We start from the raw sequence: 24,698 nt of genomic DNA, 5'->3' as shown, positions 1-24,698 counted from the left end.
ATTTTTTTTGGAACAAAACATCTGATATTTATTCTCATCAGATCACAAGCCAAAATGCCTGAAACTTGTCAGTGTGCGTTTTTGCAAATGCTAGTTTTTTTTTTTTCTTGCATAGTAGTCGAAAAGTTTCTTCCATAAATTGTAGTTTTCAAGAGGGGGCTAATAAACAAGACCAGAAAAAGTTTAAAAGCTAAAAATTTTTGTGGTTATTACCCTCTCTCAACTCTATAACTCGAGGAGTTATAGAGTTGAGAGAGGGTTATAACCACAAAAAAGTAGCCTCCTCGACTGTAGTGGCCCTCTTGGCCTTGGGAAGGTGAATAATTAAAAAAAAAATGTACATTGTCTTTACAATTGTATGCATATTGAATCTTTTTTTCTTGTAGCGCTTTTTATATTTATTTAGAAACGCAGAACAAATAATATGTCGAGGTGAAGGTTATTGGGATGGTCAAATTGTGTTCAATTATTCAAGTCCACATTCTAAAAATGTACATCGTTATTATAAGCCACTTTCCTACGTTTTATGTTTATGTTTTAGCAACACTGAAATAGTTTTAGTTTTCGAAAATGGAAACAACAAGAAGGACACTTTATAATCCAAATTTACCTAGGGTGAAAGTAGAGTACTTGACGTTGCTAGTTTACCTGTTACGAAGAAGATGGTCAGAAAAATCGAGAAGCAATCAGAATTTGAATCAAGAAAGTAAGTTTAAAATATTTTATTGTGAATTATGTGTGTATTAGTTTGTATTTTAAATGGGTGTCTAGCAATATTTTAAATGTTTTTTGTATTTATTTTTATTGCTTATGTTTAGGCTTTGGCAACACGTGACATCAGCATTGCGAAAAAATGACTTAGAAGTTGCTACTAGCGAGAAATATAAAGTATATTTTATTAGCAATTTATATTGATTTTTTTTCTCTCCGTCTACTTCTTTGTTTTTTATTTATTTTTGTATTAGTTGGAAGAACAACAGCGGAAAGAAAAACAACAGCGGCTATCCTCTGGAATTGAGTGGAAACCTCAGGTAGAAATATTTAAACATGTTTTTACTATGCTTATTGCTTTAATCTATTTCCTTTTTAATAAACCTTTTGATAAATATCTTGTTCATTTCGTAATTTAAAGAGTCAGTTGTTCTAAAATTTTCATTTTAAATCCTTCTATTATTAAAAAACAGAGGAAACTGAAGAGTATAGATAAGAAGATGTTTAAGTGTCAAATCAACATTAAAGTCTTTTGTTTAAAAACAAAATACCCCTCATTATAATGTCTAATAGAATTTATATATAGAAGAAACAGGTGATATTTAAAAAATTATGCACTATACACATTATATACTATATATATATATATATATATATATATATATATATATATATATACACACTTTAGAGTTGCTAACCTGGCTATGGTCTAAAAAGTTGCTCGAGGTGCTACTTATTGTAAAAAGGCCAAAAACATTTGAAACAACAGGTGTCTTGTACTTGCAACTTTACCGCAAAGATTTAGGCTTTAAAGGCTTACAGCTAAAAATATAAGAAATTCATCAAGCACTTAATATGATACAAAGGCCATATTCATGGCTAGCGCAAAGAAGTATTTTTTGGGGGGTGTTACAAGCATTCTTTGCTTACTATAAAAAAAACAAAAAAAACATGCACCCCCTTAATTTAGGCCCTGTCAACGATAAAGGGGTGTTACATAAAAATCACTTAAATGGTAAAGTTCTAGATATTATTAGTTCAATGAAACAATATAATGAAACGTAATTTACAAAAAGTCTGATTTACAGCTAACGCTAGGTAGTTCTGTTCTTGATGCAGTACACTGTAAAATCATTCCTTGTCGCGATTCATGTCCAAAAACGGTTGAGCTTGCTGCAGAGATATCTTGGATAGCACGCTTAACTGCCTGAGAGTGACAGGGTATACCAAAAATGAAATCAAACTGACAGTGTTGAAGTTTTTCATTCTCAATAGCTGCTAGCAATGGTGGTGGTGTGAGGTTAGCTGTAGTCCAGTCAATCATATCAACGTAAGTCAAAGCATTGGCATTTAGCTTGATACATGACATATCAAAAACACGCACAGAAGAACTACACGAATTACTTCTCAAATTAATTATTTTTTCACAACAGAAATGTCGCACAGATTCATCATTGTCACAAACACCAGGAAGAAGAATGTTTTTGGAGTGGGCAAATTAGTTGTTGTTCTGCAACACAGGCTCTAATATTTCCAATCTTCTGCTCCAAGCTCATGACACTGCTTCAGCAAGTAAAAAAAGTTCTTTGCACCATCAGCGCAAGAAGGATGACTCTTGATATTGAACCACGAAGAAGCGTAATTTACTATAAAGCGTACAATTTTGTATAGTGATGGAGAACAGACTTCTTTTGACATATACAATCTCAAAATTCTGTTTGCTTTTGTCATCCACCTAGCATGGTTTAAATTTCCTGGCATTGCGTTCTGTAAAGGCCTAATTTCATCACTATTTGTATAACCTTGCTGCACTGCTAAGCATGCTCTAAGAAGATTTTTTTAATCTGTACTTAGATTGTTCTTAACCTCATCATTAATCTCAACCACTTTTCCTAACATAGCTTTAAACTTTGAAATTGGTAAATCCTTGGGATCAAAGTCTAGCGCACTCATAATTACACCACTGGAACTACTAGGACCTCTTGTACATCCTCCATCAATAGCAGAAATGTATTTCCAAAATGGTAGTTTATTAGCATGCAACAGGCAAACAAGCCAATGCAGTGGTCTTGCAACGCCTTTCTCTAATTTTCGAATCACACCATTTCGTTTGCCTGTATTGGTTACTGTACCGTCACAAACAACTGCTTGTAGCGTATTTGCTGAATTTATATTTGCAACTATTGATAATATTTCATTTGCAACGTCAGCTGCTTTACCTGTTTCTGGCATTACATGATCAAGTTATTGATCATGTAATGCCAATTACATAATAAGTAAAATAAGTAATTATTGTTTGGAAATGATACAATAACGTAATGTTCTTTTTTTATGCTTCTACGTATACCAGACTTCTCAACAAAAGTTAAGTCTTTCTTCCCATCAAATCCAGTACAAATTAATTCTTGCCTCTCAGCATCATGCTTAGAAACTTGTTTTTGTCGCCAAAGACCTCTCTGACGTCTAAGTTTTACAGGATTTATTGCAGTTTCCGCTGACAATAACTTCATATCTTTAGCACTGCATTCACTACAAGACAAGCATCTCTATTACTTATCTTGCATCTGCCCAAAGCTTTGCACAACTCCGGATATTGTTTCATGTTTCTGGGTGCTGCAACACCATCAGATTCACCACTGGAAATTTCATGATCAAGAACTTCATCACCCATGTTTAGTTGAAGTTCTACGTCCTCACCACCATCATCATCAGCATCATCACTCATGTTGTTGTATATATAATTTATTTTTGTCTCATATTTTATTTTCTGATTGCGCTCAAATTTTAAACGTTTGACTGCTCTCATTTCTTTCTTCTACAACATACCTGTAGCTTTTATATCTATAGCACCTATATACATTTTTCTTTCAGTTTTTTAGTCCAACCAGAAAGACCATTCTGTTGGAGGTATTTTATGCGACAGTGGACAAATACATTGCGAATTCTCTTGTATACCGCTGTCAACACATTTACAAGTACATACATCAAATACAGTTTGTAATGATTTCAAACAGTCTTGGTAGTTGATGGATGTCTTTTTAGAACTGGGATATTTAGCAAGACCCTTAACTTTATCAATCAATTTCTTTATACGGTTGACTACACTCTTTGTGTCAATTACTGGGATACTCGCAGTGTTGTAGATACTTACAACTTCATGTGCTACAGCTGTCACTCTCTTCTGCATACAATCATATTTATTGTGCTTTAAGTAGTAGTCATACAGTCTGTAAACATCACTAGATGTAGGAAGTTGATTTTTTTTTTATAACTGCAGGCTGGCTCAGAACTGAGTGTTTAGTCCAAAGTCTTGTGCTGACGGACGCCATTTTTTAATACTCAATACAATGGAAACCAACTTGTAGTCATACAGTCTGTAAACATCACTAGATGTAGGAAGTTGATTTTATATATATATATATATATATATAAATATAAATTTATATATATATATATATATATATACTATATATATACACTAACATAGTTTATATATATAAATATATATATATATATATATAAATATATACAACCCTTAGATGTTGTCCGAAAGTTTTTTCGATATTTTGTTGACAAAAAGTAAAAATTAAAATGCAAGACCGGAATTTTTTTTTTTTAATAATGATAGACTGCCTGCCCCAACCAAACCCTTAGTCGATGTAGCAGCACTCCCTTGCGGGTCAGGCTATTTGTCAGTCGATATAGCAGCACTCCCTTGCGAGTCAGGCTATTTGTCAGTCGATGTAGCAGCACTCCCTTGCGAGTCAGGCTATTTGTCAGTCGATGTAGCAGCACTCCCTTGCTAGTCAGGCTATAAGATAGTCGATGTAGCAACACTCCGCGCATGATTTACAGTAAAAAAAATAAAAATAAAAACATTTTATTAAAAAAAATAAAAATAAAAACATTTTATTAAAAATAATAAAAAAAAAACATTGTTTATATTGTTAAAAACATTCACAATGTTTTTAAAACATTCTGGTCAATTAAATTTGCGTTTTTGTGGTTTTTTTAAAAAACGATTAATTTGTAATTAAATTAATGGTTTTTACTTTCGTCCAACACGGAAATGTTGGACGAAAGTTAAAAGTAATTAAAAGTGACGTATATGTTGGCGTAAGAATCACTTTTTTCCTTCCGCTCTTCCCAAAGCCAACAAACTATAGATCTATATATATATATATATATATATATATATATATATATATATATATATATATATATATATATATATATATATATATATATACACACACACACACAAATGTAGTAGTAGAGCGCTCGCTTCACAAGCGAGAGATCCGAGTTCGATTCCCACCACGTCCTTGGTAGTACCGCGTTCAACTTGTTTCTCCGCGCAGCGGCCTTGTTTGTCAAGGTTCGTGTTTTGGTGTTATAGAATTGGGAGAGGGTTATAACCACAAGTAGCCTCCTCATCTGTAGTGGCCTTCTTGGCCTTGGGGAGGTGAACTACAAAAGCATATTTATATATATATATATATTAGTGTGCATTGTTTATGTGTTTATAATAAAGTGTTTATAGTTTTTAGGTGAGGTGTTTTGCGTTACATTGCGATGCAGCTAATTTTTGTTTTCTGATATCTGTTAATCAGATTAATAAAAAGTATTTGTTCCAGGTCTCATGATCTAATTACTACCGATTTGTAATACATAACATAAAGGTTCTCTCTTCGTGACAAAAAAAATAAAATTTTTATAACTTTTTCTATTTTATGTAAACTTAATGCCTTTCAACTTAAGTATGAACCTATAAAAGTTTAAAGATGACATTAATTTTTAAGGCTTCTAGTTACAAACATTAAAATACCTTGACCCTCAAATAGGGCACGTGATCAACTAGTTTTAAATGAAATTAGTAATAAAAGTTTTCAATCGTTTTTTTCTTTCTAAAAAACAAACATAGTTTTTTACTCAAACAATTTTTTAATTATGCTAAAGAGTCTGGTATAAGAGGTAAGCCGAAATTAAATTTATTGTGATGTCTAAAATATCTGAACCATCTGATTAAAAAGCATTAAATTATGAAAAATGTTGTGATAAACTTTTGTTTTAACAAACACTAAATTATAAACGAGTGTTTTTCAATTAAAATCTTCATTTATAAAATAGTTCATTGCAAAACATTTACAGTAGAATACAGTAAAGCCAGACTAATACTAAATAATGTAAAAATTTGTGATGAAAGTCTAAATCAAGTAAAATGTTTACAAAAGCTAAGTAAAGGATAGAAAAACGAGTTGTAGAGGTCTACCAAATTTGGCATTAAATAATATTGACAGCAAAGTAAACCTGTTTTTTATATCAGACGATTTTTATAATTTTTTGAATTCAGTTTTAGTTTTAGGTGATTCAAGATAAAACCGAAAAGACGTGAGAAAATGTTTATTATATTTTATATATTTTTTTAACACATTTTTATTGATACAAAGACCATGCCTACGAACAAAATGACCAAAAATTAAAAATATTTTTGTTTAAAAGCTACCCTTATTGCTTGACAGATATTTTTACAAAACACAAAAATTAGATAGGTAAGTTTAATTTTTATATTGAACAGCAGCGGCGCGGAGATAAGAGCGCTGGTTTCAGAATTGAAATGTCAGATCAGTTCAATGCCCATTCCAGCCATAAAAACGACATTAATTAGGAAAACGAAATAAATTTCCTCATACAGCGGTGCTCTGTAACTTTAGTCATTTTGTAGCACCTAGACAGCTATATAACATTTTTGCATACAGTAGAAAATCTATGCTTTAAAAGTTTGTATATCGCAACAGTTCAATGTTTTAATTTGTTTTATCTTTATGCGTCCATTTCTTATCGGTGCTATAAATATTTCTATTTTCTGCCTTTTGTAAATATTTTCAGTATTTTCGCAACAACGGAAAGATATATTTTTCAAAATATTTTATCAAAGCCAGGTACTACAAAATATTGAGTGTCTACTTCTATTTTAGTTATTATTTAATTCTTATATGTTTACAGTATTCTGCATAAAAGCAATGATTTTATATAAAATAATAAAACGAATATTGGCAATAATAACAAAATAAAAAAGGTCTGGCATAAAAGTGAAATTTTTTAATAAGATTTGGTTCAAAAGTTCAGAAGAAAAAAATATCTTTTTTTTCCGAGTTTTTGTACCTTTGGTAGCTTGTCAAAGTTTTTATTATTTACTTTAAATCGTATTTGAAATTTTTTTCATAGTTCTTTCAAAAGCATATGGACGGTTGGTCGTTTAATCCCCAACTTGCAAACGTTCGTCGCAGAAGGCTTAAATCTGTGATAGAATAAACAGGATAATTAAAAATACATGTTTTTGAATAGTTTTTCAATTATTATTGAATTGATTATTTTATATTTTAAATATTACAAAACCAATGGTTTTATTAATTTCAATACGTTTTATATAGGATGAATTCTAAACTTATTTTAATTTTTTTTTTGTTCGCTGATGTGTTCTACATGAATCAGCACAAAATCGCTGAGAAATAATGATGGGAATCAGAATTGTTTTATTTTTTAATTTCTTCAAGATATAAATTTATTTTTATATGACGTTTCACAACCATAACCTGGTACTATAATCATGTTAAATGATAATAAAAAATTCATAGCGTGTGTTTTAAGTTTGATCCTTAAGTTACACCAAGCTATACTGGTAAACCCTCATATAGAAATAAATATTTATCTTAAATAAGTTAATTTTATTATTTTTAAACATAAAACATCTAGCAAATGTTTTTTAAATTTTTGTAAAAATAAAACAATTACACTTCTGGTGTAACCATCATGGGTGCTCAAAGCATTTATTGGTCTTTGAGAGCAAACTTCCTGACATGGAGCAAACTCCAAACATTTATATGTTTATACTTATGTCAAATAAGGTTGCCTTGCAAAAAATTGCGATGATTGGAGCTTGGGAACAAAAAAGCCTCAAACGTGAGAGCAACAAGTTGATGAAATATTTTTTGTATTATTTTCAGCTAGACTTATATTCATCGATAAATTTTAAGTTTCCTAGTATTAGCTCTCAGAGTTAAAAAGTTATGACCATATAAAATTTAAACCCCCCTCAATTTGAGGGGGTTGCAAATTTTATATTTTATACTAAACCCCCCTCAATTTGAGGGGGTTGCAAATTTTATATCGTCTTAATTTTTGAACTCTGAGAGATAATACTATGAAACTTAAAATTTATCGATGAATATAAGTCTAGTTGAAAATAATACAAAAAATATTTCATCAACTTGTTGCTCTCAAGTTTGGGGCTTTTTGTTCCCAAGCTCCAATCATCGCAATTTTTTGCAAAGCATTCTTATTTGACATAAGTATAAACATATAAATGTTTGGAGTTTGCTCCATGTCTGGAAGTTTGCTATCTCAAAGACCAAAAAATGCTTTGGGCGCCCCTGGTAACCATGGTCTACTTAACTCAGTTGTTTACAAGTCCTATAAACAATAGGTCAGCTTTTAGTTCAATTCTTTATTTGTTTAAGCAATAAATTTTTTTGTCAAATTGAACCTTTTTTCAAAAACTTAAATGAAATAATTCCAATAAGGAATTTTAGTTACAAGTTATAAAAAAATTTGAAATTTTTTGTATAAAACATTAAATTTTAGCCGAAAAAAGTCTAAAACTGTACACATAATGAAATAAAATTCAAAAATAAAGTATCTATTTCTCTCAAAGTTTAATCTCACTTATATTATCTAGTTCCAGAACTAAAATGAAGTTCATTGCACAAGTAGAAAAGCCAATTTTTGACTTTTGCTGTGACATACCACTTTTCGGGGGGTTTACATGAAAAAATCATAAACAATGAGTAATAACACTATAAATAGAGCACTTTATGCCTTGATTTTAGTTCAGTCTCCAGATCTAAGTGATTTCTGCAAATGCTGAAAATTTTAGCTCCGTGTATCTTAAACCAATCTTGAAATATCTTAATCCATGTAATAGTAAATAGTGAAAAATGACAAACTGAAAAAACAACATTTTAATAACAAAAAGGTAAAAACTTTCCAAAAGCATACAATTTTTTAGCTTTTTTTTTCTTGTTTTTCATCAAAGTTCTTATTCTTCATCAAGCCAGCGTTTAGATAATTCTCTTTAATAAATTTTTTTTTAATTTAAAGTTTTTTTCTTTTCTCCCCATATTGCTGACACAACGCCTGTCCTCTTTCAATGAACCGGTTACAGTCTTGCCACTGTGGTATATTAAGAAACTTAAAAACACGATTAAGACTAGATGTTCCTTTTGTTGATAATCAATATATTTGAATTTACTTCAATTTCTAGGGTACATTTCTTCATTAACACGTTTTTGGGACACTTAGACCAAATTACATTATTGATCTCATCATTACAATTTTTTATTTCTCCATTAACACCTTTTCACAAATTGATTATCACTTTAATAATTGGAGTTACTTAATACAATATCATGGACCCATATAGGTAGATAAACTTTTTGTTGCGTTGCAATTGACTTTTGAAATTCGTACAGTGGAAATGTACTGCTCTGCAACAATCATTTTTAAGTTAATGTCAAATGCACTTGTGCCTTTATTTTGTGTGTTTTTTTCCACATTACTACTTTTAAAAGTAATGTAAAACTGCACCATTTATACAAACAAGATATACATTTGATTTTCAATATGTTTAAAAATCCTGTTCTCTTTGAAATGTCATTTTAAATGTTTACTCTTTTTTGACAATCTGTGCAGTTACTAACTTGCGTCAAAATTTCTAATCAAATTAAAGTCATCTAAACACAGTTTTTTAATCAATTTAAATTTGCAAAGATTTTTAACACATGATTTTTATAGTAAAGTTAATTTTACTTGCTTTATCACTTGCTTTTTGGAACTTGTTTCTAGGTAATGTTCTCTTAACTTTTCTTATACAATTTTTCGTATTTCTATTTTTTATTTTTTTATCAGCTAAAATGAAATAATTAAAGTTGTTTTTTTTAATGTTTTTAATTAATGATAAAACTTTACATTTATAAATAATAAATGTAAAGTTTTATCATTAATTATCTCTAGAGATAAATAAGTTGTAAAAGCTTTTATTTAACACTGAAAGTAAATGTAGTTTTTTTATTTTAGTTTACGGCATAGAACAGACTTGCCCATCATACTAAAATTCAAGGTTTTGAAAAGTATGCCAAATATACAAAAATTAGCCCAAAATAAGAAAAAAAAAGGTGTGTTGCTAGGCTCGTTGCTATGCAAAATATGTTCAACCACCTTGCTCAAATCTTAAAATAAATTTTTTTCTGTTTATTTTACTAAAAAACAGATTTCAGAAATGAATTAGGGATAATTAATTATCCCAAAACAATCTAAACTAAAAGTTTTAAAATTTTTAAAAATTTCAACTTTATTTCGTGGTAAACCACCATATCACTAATAAATAATTTCAAGGGATTCTAATTATTTTAAGTGCTGATCTATTTAAATCAAAAAATGATTTGCAATAAAGTAAAATTATTTTTAAAAAGTTTTGTCTCATTTAATCATACTTTATATATGTTGATTTTTTTAGTAATTTTGTCTGATTGCAAGCACACCAGCCATTTTCTGTACGCTGATAAAATTGATGAGGAAGAAATTTATAAGCAACTTCATTCAAATTTTAAAATTGTGAAACAAAATTCCCCGTACAGTTATTTTTTTATGGGGTGCATTATTAATATTCTGTCTCAGGGGTCTTCCATAAAGTACGTTTTAGTGGGTCAAAAACTTCCCTTGTACGCATTTGTACGTTTTTGGTTACCCAAAAACGTAGGAATGTGTACAAAGGAAGGGAATTTAGAATCACGAGTTGATTCATCATGTTTCGCAAGTTTAAAAAATCAATATTATGTTATGTAACGTAGATATGTGAATTAACTAAATATTTTTCTGTTTTTAATGCTTTGCATTAGTGAAAGAGGGGTTGACTTTGTAATAAACAATGCGAACGTACTCAGAAGAGAGGGGTCATTCAAAGCATACAGGTGCCTGCTGAAGAGGAAGAAGAGTCCTAAATTAGTACTTTTACTTTGTACGTACTTTACTCGCTTACTTAAGCTTTACTTTTAATCCTGTTATCTTTCCATTGTAAAGAACTTTTCGCTTATACTCTTGAATAAACATTCAACATCGTGTGTCCATTCTTTTCTGGAAATACTTATCACAGCTTTTGTATATAAATCATAAGATATATTATATATATCACCACAATGTTTTAAAGATATAATCTCCTTGTATAAAGAGGTATTATTATTTCTCAAGGTAGACGTTTTGTGCAAAAAGAATGCCTACAAGTTGCGTTTATTTGACAATTATGGTTTGCTTTTCATTCTTGATATCCAGGTTTAATGAAATTCATAGTCCTTATATTGCGTCCTTTGCATATTTTGAACAAAATATGGACAAGTATACCGTTTTCTTTAGAAATAGCAATTGTAACACCGTTTGCAGAGCACTTCTGGGAGCACCTTAATAACCATTAAAAAAAAAAAAAGACAAACTCGTCAATTTCTTAATTGACTGATTACCTCTGCAAATTTTACAGAAGCACAAGTTTTGTATAATAGTTTTAAATCCATATTGTTTAACCAAGAATCCATTTTAAACCACACTTGAAATATTTTACTAACGTCTGCTATTGTATCTTTGAGAAAAGTAAATTTACGACAATTTTATATTCGCGGGTTGCATTAAATTAAATTTAAATGCAACCCTTTCAAATGTGTTGCATTATAATTTATTTTTTCATAAATTATACCTGATAAATTGTACCAACTTATTTATTTTTTGATAAATTGCAATAATATATATTTAAATATATACAATATTTTCTATAAAAAAAAAAAGTCAATAAATCAATTTTAGAATTTTTTACCAAAAGTGTGGGTATGTGCCACCTTAAAGTAATCAAAAGAATTGTAACAATTTATTACTTTTATTTTATATTATATTACAATTTGCTAGTCTAATAAAATATCAAAAAAAGTGAATCGTAGTAGCTTGCTGAAGCGTAGTTGCTTAAAAAACCGTTCAAATAAAATCCAAGATACTGAAGAGAGTTAATCAACGATACTAAAGAGTAGCTAAAACAGTATTCAATTTTCAAGCCGAAGTAGGAAAATTAAACATAGCGTTATTTATAAAATATTATTCAACAAATAGTCAACAAGAAAGCCTATTTTGTCTTTCAAATTTATTTTTAAAAAAATTGAGTGCCGCTTATTTCCTATATTTAATAAATACGTTGTGGTACATTTTCAAATTTAAAGTGTATAGGGGGAAAGTCGGGTAGCCCCGGACAGCGGATAACTCTGGACAGTTGATGTACAGCTTAAACTAAAAGAGCTATGTGATTTTAAATAATATAAAAATATTATTTGAGTAAAAATATGGAAAATGCAAAACATCTATCATAATATGCCAAAGCGATTGGCTGGGAGTGCAACATACTGTTTCCCACAACAGAAGAGCGACGTATCATCATATTTGATTCACATATTAATATACCTAATTTTTGTGTAAACTAACAATTTGTTATTGATTAAAGATTTTTATTTAGAATAGTTATTAAATAAAAAAACTTTTTTATTTAGAATAGTTATTAAATAAAATTTTTGTTTAAAACTTTAGTTCACTGGTTTTCAAACTAGTATTAGTTAATGAGGTACAATCGGGTGGTATCGGACACACGTTCACATAATAAAAATGAACAACTTTTTAAATATAAATCTTAATACACAAATCTATAATAGTAATTCATTGAACTCCAATAAAAAGACTTTAGATTTGAAAAGAGTATTTTAAAAGTGTTTGTAAAAATTAGTAAAAATCTGTTTTATATTTTTAAATGATGACGTTTTCATTCCCGTTCCTTATAAATCAGAGGCGATTTTTTTTTTTTTTTTGAATGTGTTAAGAATAGTCCTATATTAAATTATTATACATTACATTCGTGTCGCACTGGTAAAAAAGGTAAAAGAGGTAAAATCAATTTTGAAACATGCCTTTTTTCTAACATTTTTTCTGTATTATTAAGTACACAATAATTATTTTTTTGTTTTTAATTTGTTAGATGAATGTTTATACTTTTAAAAAAGTCTTTTAACACTTTATTTTCTGTTAGTACATGGGTACAATCTATATTTTCCTTAAGTGTCCTGGGCTACCCGACTTTTCTCTATATAATATTAATAAATGAATAAGAAATGCTGTTGTTGCAAATGACCTGTGTTTTTAAATGCTTTTTTTAATAAGGCATGCTATCGGAAAAATCTGCCCACCTTTCTTGATCAAAAAAGGATGTAAGAAAGCTTAAATGTATTTAAATCAATATATTTCTGAAAAATTAAGTCTGTAAAGATTACATATTAATAGGGAAAAAACAAAAAAAATTAAGTTTTACAGAAAATTCTGACTTTCTTTTTGATGCCTCCCATAAGTTTCTGGACAGAGTGATTTTTGTAAGTTTTAGCAGCGTAATCCCATTTTTTCTTCAAATTTGTAGCTGATTTTACTGTTTTTCCACTTAATTTCAATTTCTTTTTTATGATGGCCCAATATTTTTCAATAGGACGTAATTCGGGGCAGTTTGGAGGATTCATCTTTTTCGGAACCAACATCACTCCATTATCATCGTAAAACTTTTGAGCATCTTTTGAGTAATGTATTGTGGCTAAATCAAGCCAAAACAATACTGAAGTACTTCTATGAGCTTTAATTAGTCGTTTTATACGAGAAAGACAACATTTCACGTATTCCAAAAATTTCATTGTGCCCTAACAAACATGAATTGGCGATTTTTTGCCGCAAGAGCAAAGTGCCTGCCAAATCATCAATTTTTTCGAAAATTGATCAGTCATTACATACTTGTATTTATCACTCACATTTCCTCTTATTTTAGAAGCATAGTAGCACTGCCCAGGAATTTGTTTAAAATCCATTTTAACATAAGTTTCGTCATCCATCAAAATGCATCCATTATGTTTTGTTAAGAAGTTGTCATACAACTTTTGAGCTCGACTCTTTGCGGTTGAACTTTGTTTATCGCTTCGATTTGGCATTTTAACTACTTTAAAACTTTGATATCCAAGTCTCTGTTGCCATTTGTGTACAAAAAAATTGGAAACCTTTAGTTTTTTTGCTCGATATCTATCAGATTAATTAAGATGTTCTTCCAATGAAGTCTCCAACCGTTCGAGAGCTCTAGGATTTGCTGTGCATTTTTTTCGACCACTTCCTTGTTTTCTCTGAATAGTTTTCTGTTCTGTAAACCGTTTAAGAACAGTATCTACAGTTCTTCTTGATATTTTTAATGATTTCGCCAACTTTCTATTCGATAAAGTTGGATTTTTTAAGTGTTTGTCCACAATCAAAAATCTTTGTTTAGTTTTCTCGGTTGACATTTTGAAACTAAATAATATTTTTAATTATTTTTTTTTGCCAAAATGTTCTATTATACAAACACTACCACACAAAAAAATAATTCCAAAAAACGACCGTTAACTAGCTTTACTACACCGCAAAAGGTGGGCAGGTTTTTCTGATAGCATGCCTTATCTAAGTGAATGATAGAATACAAATTTACAGGATTGTCACAAAATGCCAGTTTTAGATCAGACATCAAATCCACTATCACATTAAAAAGAACTGAATCTTTAAGTTAAGATTTATTACCAAAAAGGTATAAATATATTTTACCATGGTAAATTTCAAACCTCTCAAAAATTTTTAAATAACTGAGGCAGATGAGTGACAGTAAGTTAGTTTGCGTGAAGTAGAAGTTTTCAACAAATACCCTGCGTCTCTAATTCAGCAAAAACTATAACTTTAAATAAATAAATAAAGAACAAGTAAATAAAAATGCAGAACAGCTAAAACAAGCTTTAACTTAATATAAATAAGCTTAACATGAAAGTTAAAAGTTCATCTTTAGCTGAACTTGAACTATTCAAAAATCTTTTTGTCTTTAAATAATTAAAGACAATACATGGTCTTTTTAGTGTTCTTTTTTTAAAAAATATTTTTTTATTTGTTTTATATTTTACTTATTTCTTATTGTGTAACGATTTTTGAGCTTAGTTTTAGTTTCACTTGAGCTGTTTAAAAATAACATCCTGATTTGCTTAATTTTATGACTAAGTCTTTAAGATGGGATACAAACGATAGGTTGGAATTAGTTATAATTCCAAGATACTTGATTGAGTTTACGGGAATGATTTTCTGGCCACCTAATCTAAAGTTTAAATTTTTATTGATTTTTGTTTTATTAAATTTGAATATGACCAGTTCAATTTTGCTACAGTTGAGAGAAAGCTTATTTGAGCGAAGCCACTGAACTAGATTGGCAAGATCATAATTAATGTATTTGTTAATCTTTTATAAGATTTGTTGATAATGAGCAAGTTAGTATAATCAGCAAAGTGGTAAGGAGATGCAAACTTAATTGAGTTATTAAGGTCATTAATGTAAAGAAGAAAAAGTAATGTTCCTAATACTAAGCCTTGAGGAACACCGTTGGAACAATTTATTTGAGTAGATTTTGAGTTATTGACTGAGACAAGCTAAGATCTGTTGTGAAGGTAGGATGTAAACCATTTAAGAGTTATTCCTCTGATTCCATAATATTCTAGTTTCTTGAGTAGAATAGAATGATCTACTGTATTAAAAGCTGTTTGTAGATCCACAAAGACACCGCATGCAAAGTTTTTATCATCAAGAGCTTTTCTAATTGACTCAGTAACTTTAATAAGTGAGTGGATTGTTGCATAATTAACACAAAACACATACTGGTGTTAGTAAAGGATTTAAATTTATTCGAAAATGCATAGACTCTCTTATGCATAGCTTTTTCAAAGAGTTTGCTTTGGTTAAAAAGAAGAAAGATAGGTTGGTAGTTAGACATATCCATTGTGGAACTTTTTTAAATATTGAAATGACTTTAGCAAATTTGAAAGCATCTGGGAATAAACCATTTTGAAATGAGTTGTTTATAATAATACTGAGAGGTTGAGAAATTATGTCTGGAATAAGTTTAAGAAAGAATGTAGGAAGGCTATTAGGACCAAAGCTTTTTCCAGTTCTAAGGATGGTTTTAATAAGATTAAAGATTTCATTCTTTGTGACAGAATCAATAAAGAACAAATTAAAATTTGGAGAGTTTAGAGTTGAGATCAGTAAATTTGGATGTTGAAGGTATGATTTTGTTTTGAGGTTTTTTTTTGAATAGTAACAAAAAAGTTGCTTAATATATTCGATGTAATAGTTTGATCTGTGATAATATTTTCTTTCAACTAAAGTTTGAGAGTTGAACTATAGTAGGAAGGTTTTATATTAATGATTTCTTTTATCCTTTTCCAAGTATTCTTAATATTGTTTAGGTTTTTACTAAAGTTTTACAAGGTTGTGTAATAGGATTTTTTACTATTTTTTAATAGATTGCTGATTCTGTTTCTATAAAATTTAAATTTAGAAAACAGTTCATTTTTAGTACTAATATTTCTACATTTTGCGTATTTTTTATATAGTTTGTTTTTAATGGAAATGTATTTAAGTATGTCATTGGTGATCCATGGTTTTGACTTTAAGTTTAATTTGCTGCTTAGTTAGTTTTTTGTATGGAGCATTTTTGTATAGATTTTTGCATGCTGGTCTAACATCTTTTCAAATGTCTTTAAAAGAAAACTGATAGATTGATTTACATTATCATCTTTTTTAATATAGAGATCCCACTTAATGTTGGAAACATCTTCAATAAATATATTTTTGTTAAAGTTCTTGAAGCATCGTCTGTAAGATTTACTTTTTTCAGGATGATTAGTTTTTCTAGGAATGCAGATAAATTGTGCCATATGATCAGATATTAAAATAGTAAGATTGCCAAAGATTCGGTCTGATGAATTGAAATTCATAAAAATGTTATCAGTAAGTGTTTGTGATTTAGCTGTTATGCGTATTGGTAGAATTATAACAGGGTGCAATGAAAAAGAAATAAGCGAGTCATGAAAGCTAGATATAGAATTTGGTTCATTATACCTCTGAAATCCTTCATAAAAAATTTTTTTTTTTTTTCAATATTTAACTTATCTAATAATGGAGTTAATAAAGAAAATAATTAGTAGTGAAATCGTCTAGATTCATAGAGAGATGTTGGTATATGCAACCAATAATTATATTTTTTCAGGGTTAGTTAGGCTTTATAGTTTTATATATTCTTATATGGTTTTATGCAAAAAAGCATGTTGATTTTGGTTGAACATACAATGTATATTTATAGCTAAAATGTTACTTTACATACAACTATGTATGTATATTTAAATACAACTTAGGTGAATGTGTATATTTTATTACCGTAAACCGGGAACATTTATTTTACTTTAAACGTTTTTGAGAGATTTTTACTTCCCCTTCCTTCGTTATTAACAATAATCGAAATTTAACAAAATGAATAAAGGGGCTAAGGTTGACTATTTCATAATTTAAACTCAAAATAATATTTAAATAATAGGATTTTGTAAAACGTTAACTAGTCATTCAAAGTTACCCCACAAATGGGGTAACTTTGAACAGGTTTTCTGTAAAAGCAAACCCTATTCAAAAACGTATTGTTTTGTTTTAAATTTAATAAAAACAATAGCTTCACATAAATTAATTTATGGTTATTTATGTGAAGCAATAGTTTTACATAAATTATCTATTATTAAAATAATATAATATTATTTTATAACAAACACTAATAAAGTTTTTTTTGTTTGTTTTAATGGGTATATTTTAAAATAACTAGCATAAAAATGTCTTATTTATACCAGTTTTACTGGTATAAATAAGACATTTATACCAGTTTTACTTACTGAAGATAATGCAAGAGGAACATCTTTACATTTTGCTAAAAAATCCTCAAAACAAATGCTTTTTTCTAGGTCAAAAGCAAATTTTTTTTTCCCCTTGAGTCTCCTTTTTCCTCAACATCAACACGACACAACATCAACACGACACAACATCAACACGACACAAAGTACATTAACTACTGCTTGGCGGCTACTGTTTTAATGTTTTCATCACCATTCGGCAAATGATTGAGGATAATACTTACATTTAATGGGAAAATACTCTATTAAAAAAAAAACTAATCTACTAAGTTGCTGATTACCTTTTGATCTGACGAATATAATGTTTATAAATAAATAAAGGTAATAACGAAGGGTATGCAATTTGACAAAAAACAATAACAAATCAGTCAAAAAAGCGAATAGAATCAAACCACCCTGACTTTGATTGCATTGTGCATTAGGTGGTCCACTTTTGGTTTTTATTGTCCATAAATGGTCAGTTTTATAAACATAACCAGAGACCATTTGACCAAAGACATTAAACATAATTGACGTAACATAACATGTTGTACAATTGCTAATTTTTGCATATTTGAAAAACTATGGATTTTCCATATGTTTTTGGATTAAGTTTTTAACCTTAATATGCAAAGTGGCAACTTGCACCCAGTGAATATCTAATAATTTTTTGTACGGTAAACCATTATTGTAGCTACCATAACATTTGAAAATTGGCACTCAGTATAATTTATATACTGCCTTGTATCAATTTTTTTTTATATAAACGACAATGAAATGCTAAACGAAAACAAATTAAAAGTTGAATAACAGTACTTTCAACAAATTTAATTCAACACATTATTAAATGTACATACACTTTTTATATAAGATTTAAAATTTATAATTTTTTTGCAAAATAAAAGTATATACACACATACACAAACTTGTATATATGTATATACACACAGACACAAACTTGTATATATGTACATACATACAAACATATATATATCAAACATGTTCTACAACGTGCAATATTGTTGATTAAATATTTTTAAATCTATTTATTCATCCTAATTTGTGAATGTGCTACAAATGTGTTATTAATCCAGATGCAATTTTTGAAAATAATGATGTTACTTAACTGTATTAGAAGTACTATTAGAAATATGTTATTATAATATTATAACGTTATTTGACAAAAAGTAACGGTATTAGAAAAAAGGTAACGGTATTAGAAATAAAGTAACAGTATTAGAAATAAAATAAGTTCATAACTTGTATAACTGTACATCCTTTTAATTTAAAAATATGCATGCTTATTGGGGCACCTAATCGAAAAACTAAACAATTTTTAACTGTTTAATAGACTCTAATGGATAATAGAAAATATCTTTGATAGATTTTAAACTGTTTAATAGTGTAAAAGACTCTGCGAGGGAAAACTTCCGATCTTTTTCGCTTTGTCTATTGGTTAAATTTAGAGTTGCGTAATTTATAGACGATCCCCAATGTAAAAAATAAACAATATGATAAACATCCTAATATAAACTTTTTTAACTGTTATAACCAGTTAGGGACTCGAAAAAGATTCAAAGAAATTACGCAACGCTAAATCTAACTTATACACTAAACAAAAAAGGTCAAAAGTTTTCCCTCACAGTCTTTTATTAATCTAAAAATAATAATAGTCCTTTAAGTCTGGTGAAAATTGCCGCGCAAAAGAGCGAATGATATCTTACTTATATTTTATAACTAAGTTCAGCGTTGAGTAATTTATGGACGATCCCTAGTCACTCATTAAAAAAACCATTTAATTATTTTTACAACAAAATAACAATACAAAAAATAAAAAATAAAATTTTTTTTACATTAAATGCCGTTTGTAAGATAAAAACAATATTTTTTTGTGTGTAAAAAATGAAAAACAACATTAAAATAAATAACAACTTCGAAAAATAAAAAAATGTTGTATCATTTGTAAAAAACTGTAAAATATATATCAGAAATGAGAAGATACAATATTTTTATTTTGGAAATGATTACATATTGTTGGACCACGGTTTGTGAGAAAATTAGAAAATTTAACGGCTGAGATTTAACTTTCTTTAGGCGGTAGTTGTACCTGGTATTTGTTTGCAGATTATATTTTACCAAAAATGATATCAAGTAAGTATTTGAAAAAACGCTTTGTTGTAGACTGTTCTTATACTTTCACATAAAAGTTAACATTTGTAACGTGCTAAGCTTCTCAATATCTAGAAACATCATGCTTTTCATCACTGGGGCTGAATTTACTAACCTAACTCATCAAACAGTACTCCCAAAAATTTAGTATTATTTTTCACGTTTAATTTTATTTTTATCAATAAACATTTTAGTCAGCTTTAAATGAAAATTAATTGATTGTTTTATTTTATGAAAGAAAGTAAAGCTAGCTTTTTGACAATTAAGGGATAATTTATTTGCTACGAACTAAAGGTTGAAATTATCGAGTTTAATATTCATAGTTTCAAACACATCATTTGCATCAGGATGATGTAAAAATAAGTTTGTATCGTCAGCATACATAATTGTAGATATTTGTTGGGAAGCTTTATGCATATTATTAATATATACTAAAAACAATAATGGACCTAGGATTAAACCCTGAGAAATTCCACAAGTAATATGGAGGGCTCCTGACTTTTCTAGTAATACAAATTGCTTTCTGTTAGACAAATAGCTTTGAATCCACTTAAATGTTGAGCTTATCGTATCCTAATATTTTAGCTTGGAAAGTAAAATACTGTGGTCAACTAAATCAAAGACTTTGGATAGATCAATAAACACTCCTAATATCAGTTCATCACTATCAAACGACATATATGTTTTGTTACCAAGTTTAATAATAGCATGTTCAGTAGAGCAATTGCTTTGAAATCCAAACTGATTTTTGTATAATAACATATTTAATGTAAAGTAATTATTAACTCTATTATAAATTATTCTTTCAAATACTTTAGAAAATACTAAAAAGTAGAGAAATAGGTTGGTAGTTAGAAACATTAATGCAACAATCTTTTTTGAGAATCGGGTTAAGTTTGTCTAATTTAAGTTTGTCAGGAAATATACTATTTTCAAATGAAGATGATGTTAAATAAAATAATGGTTTATTAGTACTGTCCATAACATAAATAGCTTCATTACTGGAAATGCCGTCAAACCCACATGGCTTGTTCCTAGCTAGCACACTTACGTTGGGCCAACTACATACGTTGGCCCAACGTAACACATCGCGAACGTCGGCTATTTTCTCCGATGCAAACACAACGTTGATCCAATGTTAGTTTTATCGTATTTAAATTAATGAAAACCTTAGTAACAATGTGATTAAAAAAAGTTAGCAAAATTACATTGGTCAAACGTATGCAAAAACATCGCAAAAGTTGGTTGTTTTCCGATCTAAACCCAACATTTATCCAATGTAAAGAGATCCACGTTGATCCAATGTATAAGGATTAACGTTAAACTATATACATTGAATCAACGTAGATCTGTATACTTTGGAACAACGTTGGATTTTATAAAGTGGATCGACGTTATGTTTGTATAGAGAAAAGTCAGATATGCAAATATATTTTTGTATTATTTATAAGAATTATTTTTCATTTAAATATTTCAGTTGATTATAGAAATATATTTTGCTAATATATTTTCCTCTGTCTTATATAACGAAATATTAAGCCATAAGCATAACAAACATGAGTAATAGCTCTTTAATCAGATTCAATTTAAGAAGTATAAACAAATGTCATCAGCAATGTTGATACATTAAAATAGTTGAAATATGCATGTATAAGTGACATCGGTTGTACTTGCGACATCGGTTAGGAAGGAGGCTGAACTTCCAATTAAATGTTTATCCGCGGTGCTCTGTGATTAGACATAAAGAACTTCTTGGGGCACCTTAAAAAAAAAAAGAAATGTATTAATATGTTGCATATATGAAAGTATATATTTGTATAAGTACATATTATCTAATACGTATATTTATATATATACTAAAATATAAAAAAATAAATTTAATTTAATAAAAGTTAAATATAACGTTGTGCAAACGTAAAACATAACATTGAATCGACTTAAAATACAACTTTGCGCCAACGAAAAATACAACGTAAAATATTACACTATGCCGACTTAAAATACAATGTTGGGCAACGTTGTTTTTTGGTTGTTGACGACATCGCATTTGTAACCAAAATAATATAAAAACGGTGTTGGAAGTCGATGTTGGGCCAACGCAGAGCATTGTTCTAACGTTTTATCAACGTATGTGTGCTAATTGTGTTTAAGTCAGCAATTGCTTTATTAAATTCATGTTAAGTTATTTTTTCTTTATTTATACTGGTAGTGAGTTTTTCTCTCAAAAAATTATTAAATTTTTTCTTCTGTTATAATATGTTGAAAAATCTTTTCATAACTTTTGTTGATTTTTTCATCAACTTTCTTTTTTAATTTCAAAAAATTACGTAAAGTTTCTGTTTTCTTTTTGATGCTTTAATTAAAGTTATTCATGGAATCTTAGATGGGTTTTTTTTTCCGTAGTTATATTTGGGCACATAGTTATATATGGGATCTGTTGATAAATAAATGTTATCCCATCGTTCTATGTGGAGTTTGTTTTTAAAACTATTTAGGTTCTTTATGGAAAAATTTCTGTAAGTCACATTTTATTGTTAATATTAGATAGTACTTTGCGTTCAAATTTAGTATTTAGGGAGCTGTTTGTTAAAGTATTGTCAATCGCAGAAGATGATTGATTAGTAATGCGTGTCCCAGTAAACATTGAACAGTTGGTAAGTAGTTGGCCCGATCCTAATAACCAACTATTAGCTACAGTTGGACCAACAGTCGGCTATTTTGTTGGTACCGTGAAAAAAACGTAGCGCTTTTACCAACATTTAGCCAACTGTTTTATAAACTGTTGGTACCATTAACAGCCCAACAGTAATAAAACAGTTGGCTAACAGTTGGTACCATTACCGGCCCAACTATATGATTTTTATCGCGATTTTTTAAATTCGCTTTTGCGCTTGAATTGAAAGTGCAAATGTTATAAATGTTTACTATCTTTACAACTTGACGTGATGGTGAAAATTGAGTTGCACATTTGAAATCAAAATGAGAAATGCTATACAAAAAACAAATTGTTTGCTCGGCACCAGAAATAAATTTTTTTTTGTTGACCTGGGTAATAATACAGTAATAATCATTGTAATAATAATAGTAGTTATAGCAATATCAACTATAATTATAATAATAACAGTAGAAATTTACAACAGTAACACTAATAAAAAACTAGCAGTAAGCAACCCGTAATACGGGTTATGAGTAATTAAATCATTAATAACAAAAACACATTAATAACTTGATATATTATCTAAAAATTAAATACAAATTTATCTATAAAAAATATTTTAACTTTGCCTCCCTATCAGCAATGTCATCGCTTGTAGTTAACGACATAAAGGCCGCATTAAAATCAGTTAAGTTCTTTTTAAAATCTGTCAGAACACAGATACCAGAAAAAGAAAGTCAAGTAAAGCCTGCAAATACCTAAAAAAAGAGATGAAAAAAAAAAATACAATTTGTAATTAAAAAAGTATTATTTGCATTAAATTGTTAGTAGAATTAGGATAATATTACAGAAAATATAAAGAATAAAAAAATAGCTATAACAGCCTAGGTCTATCAACACGAAACACAGTAACAATAGCGCATAGCATAAAATATTTGTAAGCACACATTACTGTCTCCAGAGTAATTAAAAAAGAAAAGATTATAAAAAGGATTATAGACAACACAATGTAGTAACACTGGCAAATAACACCACAACTTAATAAGATATTTTATTAACTAAAATACTTGGACTAAAAAAGATTTTATCACAATATTTGAACAACCGATATATAAATGGTAATTATCAATTGTGGTATTAAGAAATACATAAGAGCTCAGTAATTACATAAGTTTTATTAATTCTCCCTCTCTTCTAAGAGTGAGGAGAGAAAAAAGGTGTTTCCAAAGCAGCATGTTAAAAAAAGGTAAAAATCGCGCAATAAATAGTATTAATTGGTTTTATTAAGTTACCAGTAAACAAAATTGTCTTTACCTTTAATTTCCAGCATTTCTTAATTAAGCTCCAGCTTCTATCTAACTGTTGACTTATGATTAATAGAGTAAATTTCACATCATTAAATTTACAAAATAAAAACCATGTTTCAACAGTAAGCAAACTAATTATGTGATGACGAAGACAACTAAAAAAAAAAAAGAACATAATTATGTTTGAAATTATAGAAAAAATTAAAATCATTTAAATTTAAAACTGCTATTAATTGTTGCTATAAATAGTAAAATTCATACTTTGCTTTGTTCTAAATTGTTTAAAGTAAAATCAAATTAACAGACATTAACACTGCTTGACACTGAATTTTGGCAAGTAAATTTTCTGCTCGTTGAGCAGCATTTCTTACATTTTAACAACGATTAATTTCATCTTCCTCACTTGACAACAACTATTTTCAAGTTGCCTATTAGCATTTACATTAATAACTTCTTTGAGCCTAATATTATCCACTTCAATTTCAATATTATCATTAAACATATTACCAGTAATATTACTATTGTTACAACTGAATAATAATAAAATGTAAAAGAATCTTACGAATTGTAATCTATTCTAATCAAAGACTATATTTAAACTTGAGATTTATTGAAATCCATATCTTTTTATGTCTGTATACAAGTCGTTTATCAAAAATATTAAACAATATTTATTTACATCAATTATTTTTAATTTAACAAAGAATCTAGACTACTATGTACAAAATTATTTAAGTAAGTGATTAACAAATTACAGTCAGTTTTCCATGTTAAATACATAAAATATATATCTAATATAAAATAAATCCAATATAAAATAAAAATAGTAAACTTACTCAAACCAGTACCAGTTATACTGTGTGAAGTGAATAAAAAACACTTGAGTTCTTTCCAATAGCGCTGAAAAATAAAACAAAACTTGCTTAGCTAAGTTGCCTAGTTCTTAAGAACCTGAAAACAAATAAGTAA

General features: G+C 28.5%; 2 protein-coding genes across 3 annotated transcripts in view; both read left to right on the top strand.

The window, feature by feature from the left end:
- Window positions 1-7,073, top strand: part of LOC100199117 (oxysterol-binding protein-related protein 11) — a 52,427-nt gene extending 45,354 nt beyond the window's left edge. For both annotated transcript variants that reach the window (XM_065791496.1, XM_065791497.1), the window contains exons 21-25: window positions 407-491; window positions 615-706; window positions 819-888; window positions 966-1,031; window positions 6,940-7,073. In XM_065791496.1, the coding sequence (XP_065647568.1) occupies window positions 407-491; window positions 615-706; window positions 819-888; window positions 966-1,031; window positions 6,940-7,026 (400 nt within the window). In that variant the 3' untranslated portion in view covers window positions 7,027-7,073. The remainder of the gene's footprint in view (window positions 1-406; window positions 492-614; window positions 707-818; window positions 889-965; window positions 1,032-6,939) is intronic.
- Window positions 5,964-24,698, top strand: part of LOC124812467 (dopamine D2-like receptor) — a 41,799-nt gene continuing 23,064 nt past the window's right edge. The window contains exon 1 of the mRNA XM_065791498.1: window positions 5,964-6,015. The gene's annotated coding sequence lies outside the window, so the exon portion shown is untranslated. The remainder of the gene's footprint in view (window positions 6,016-24,698) is intronic.

Source organism: Hydra vulgaris, chromosome 02 (assembly GCF_038396675.1).
Source record: "Hydra vulgaris chromosome 02, alternate assembly HydraT2T_AEP".
Taxonomy (NCBI): domain Eukaryota; kingdom Metazoa; phylum Cnidaria; class Hydrozoa; order Anthoathecata; family Hydridae; genus Hydra; species Hydra vulgaris.
Note: the sequence above shows the minus strand (reverse complement) of the source record. Positions and strands in the feature narration are given on the sequence as shown.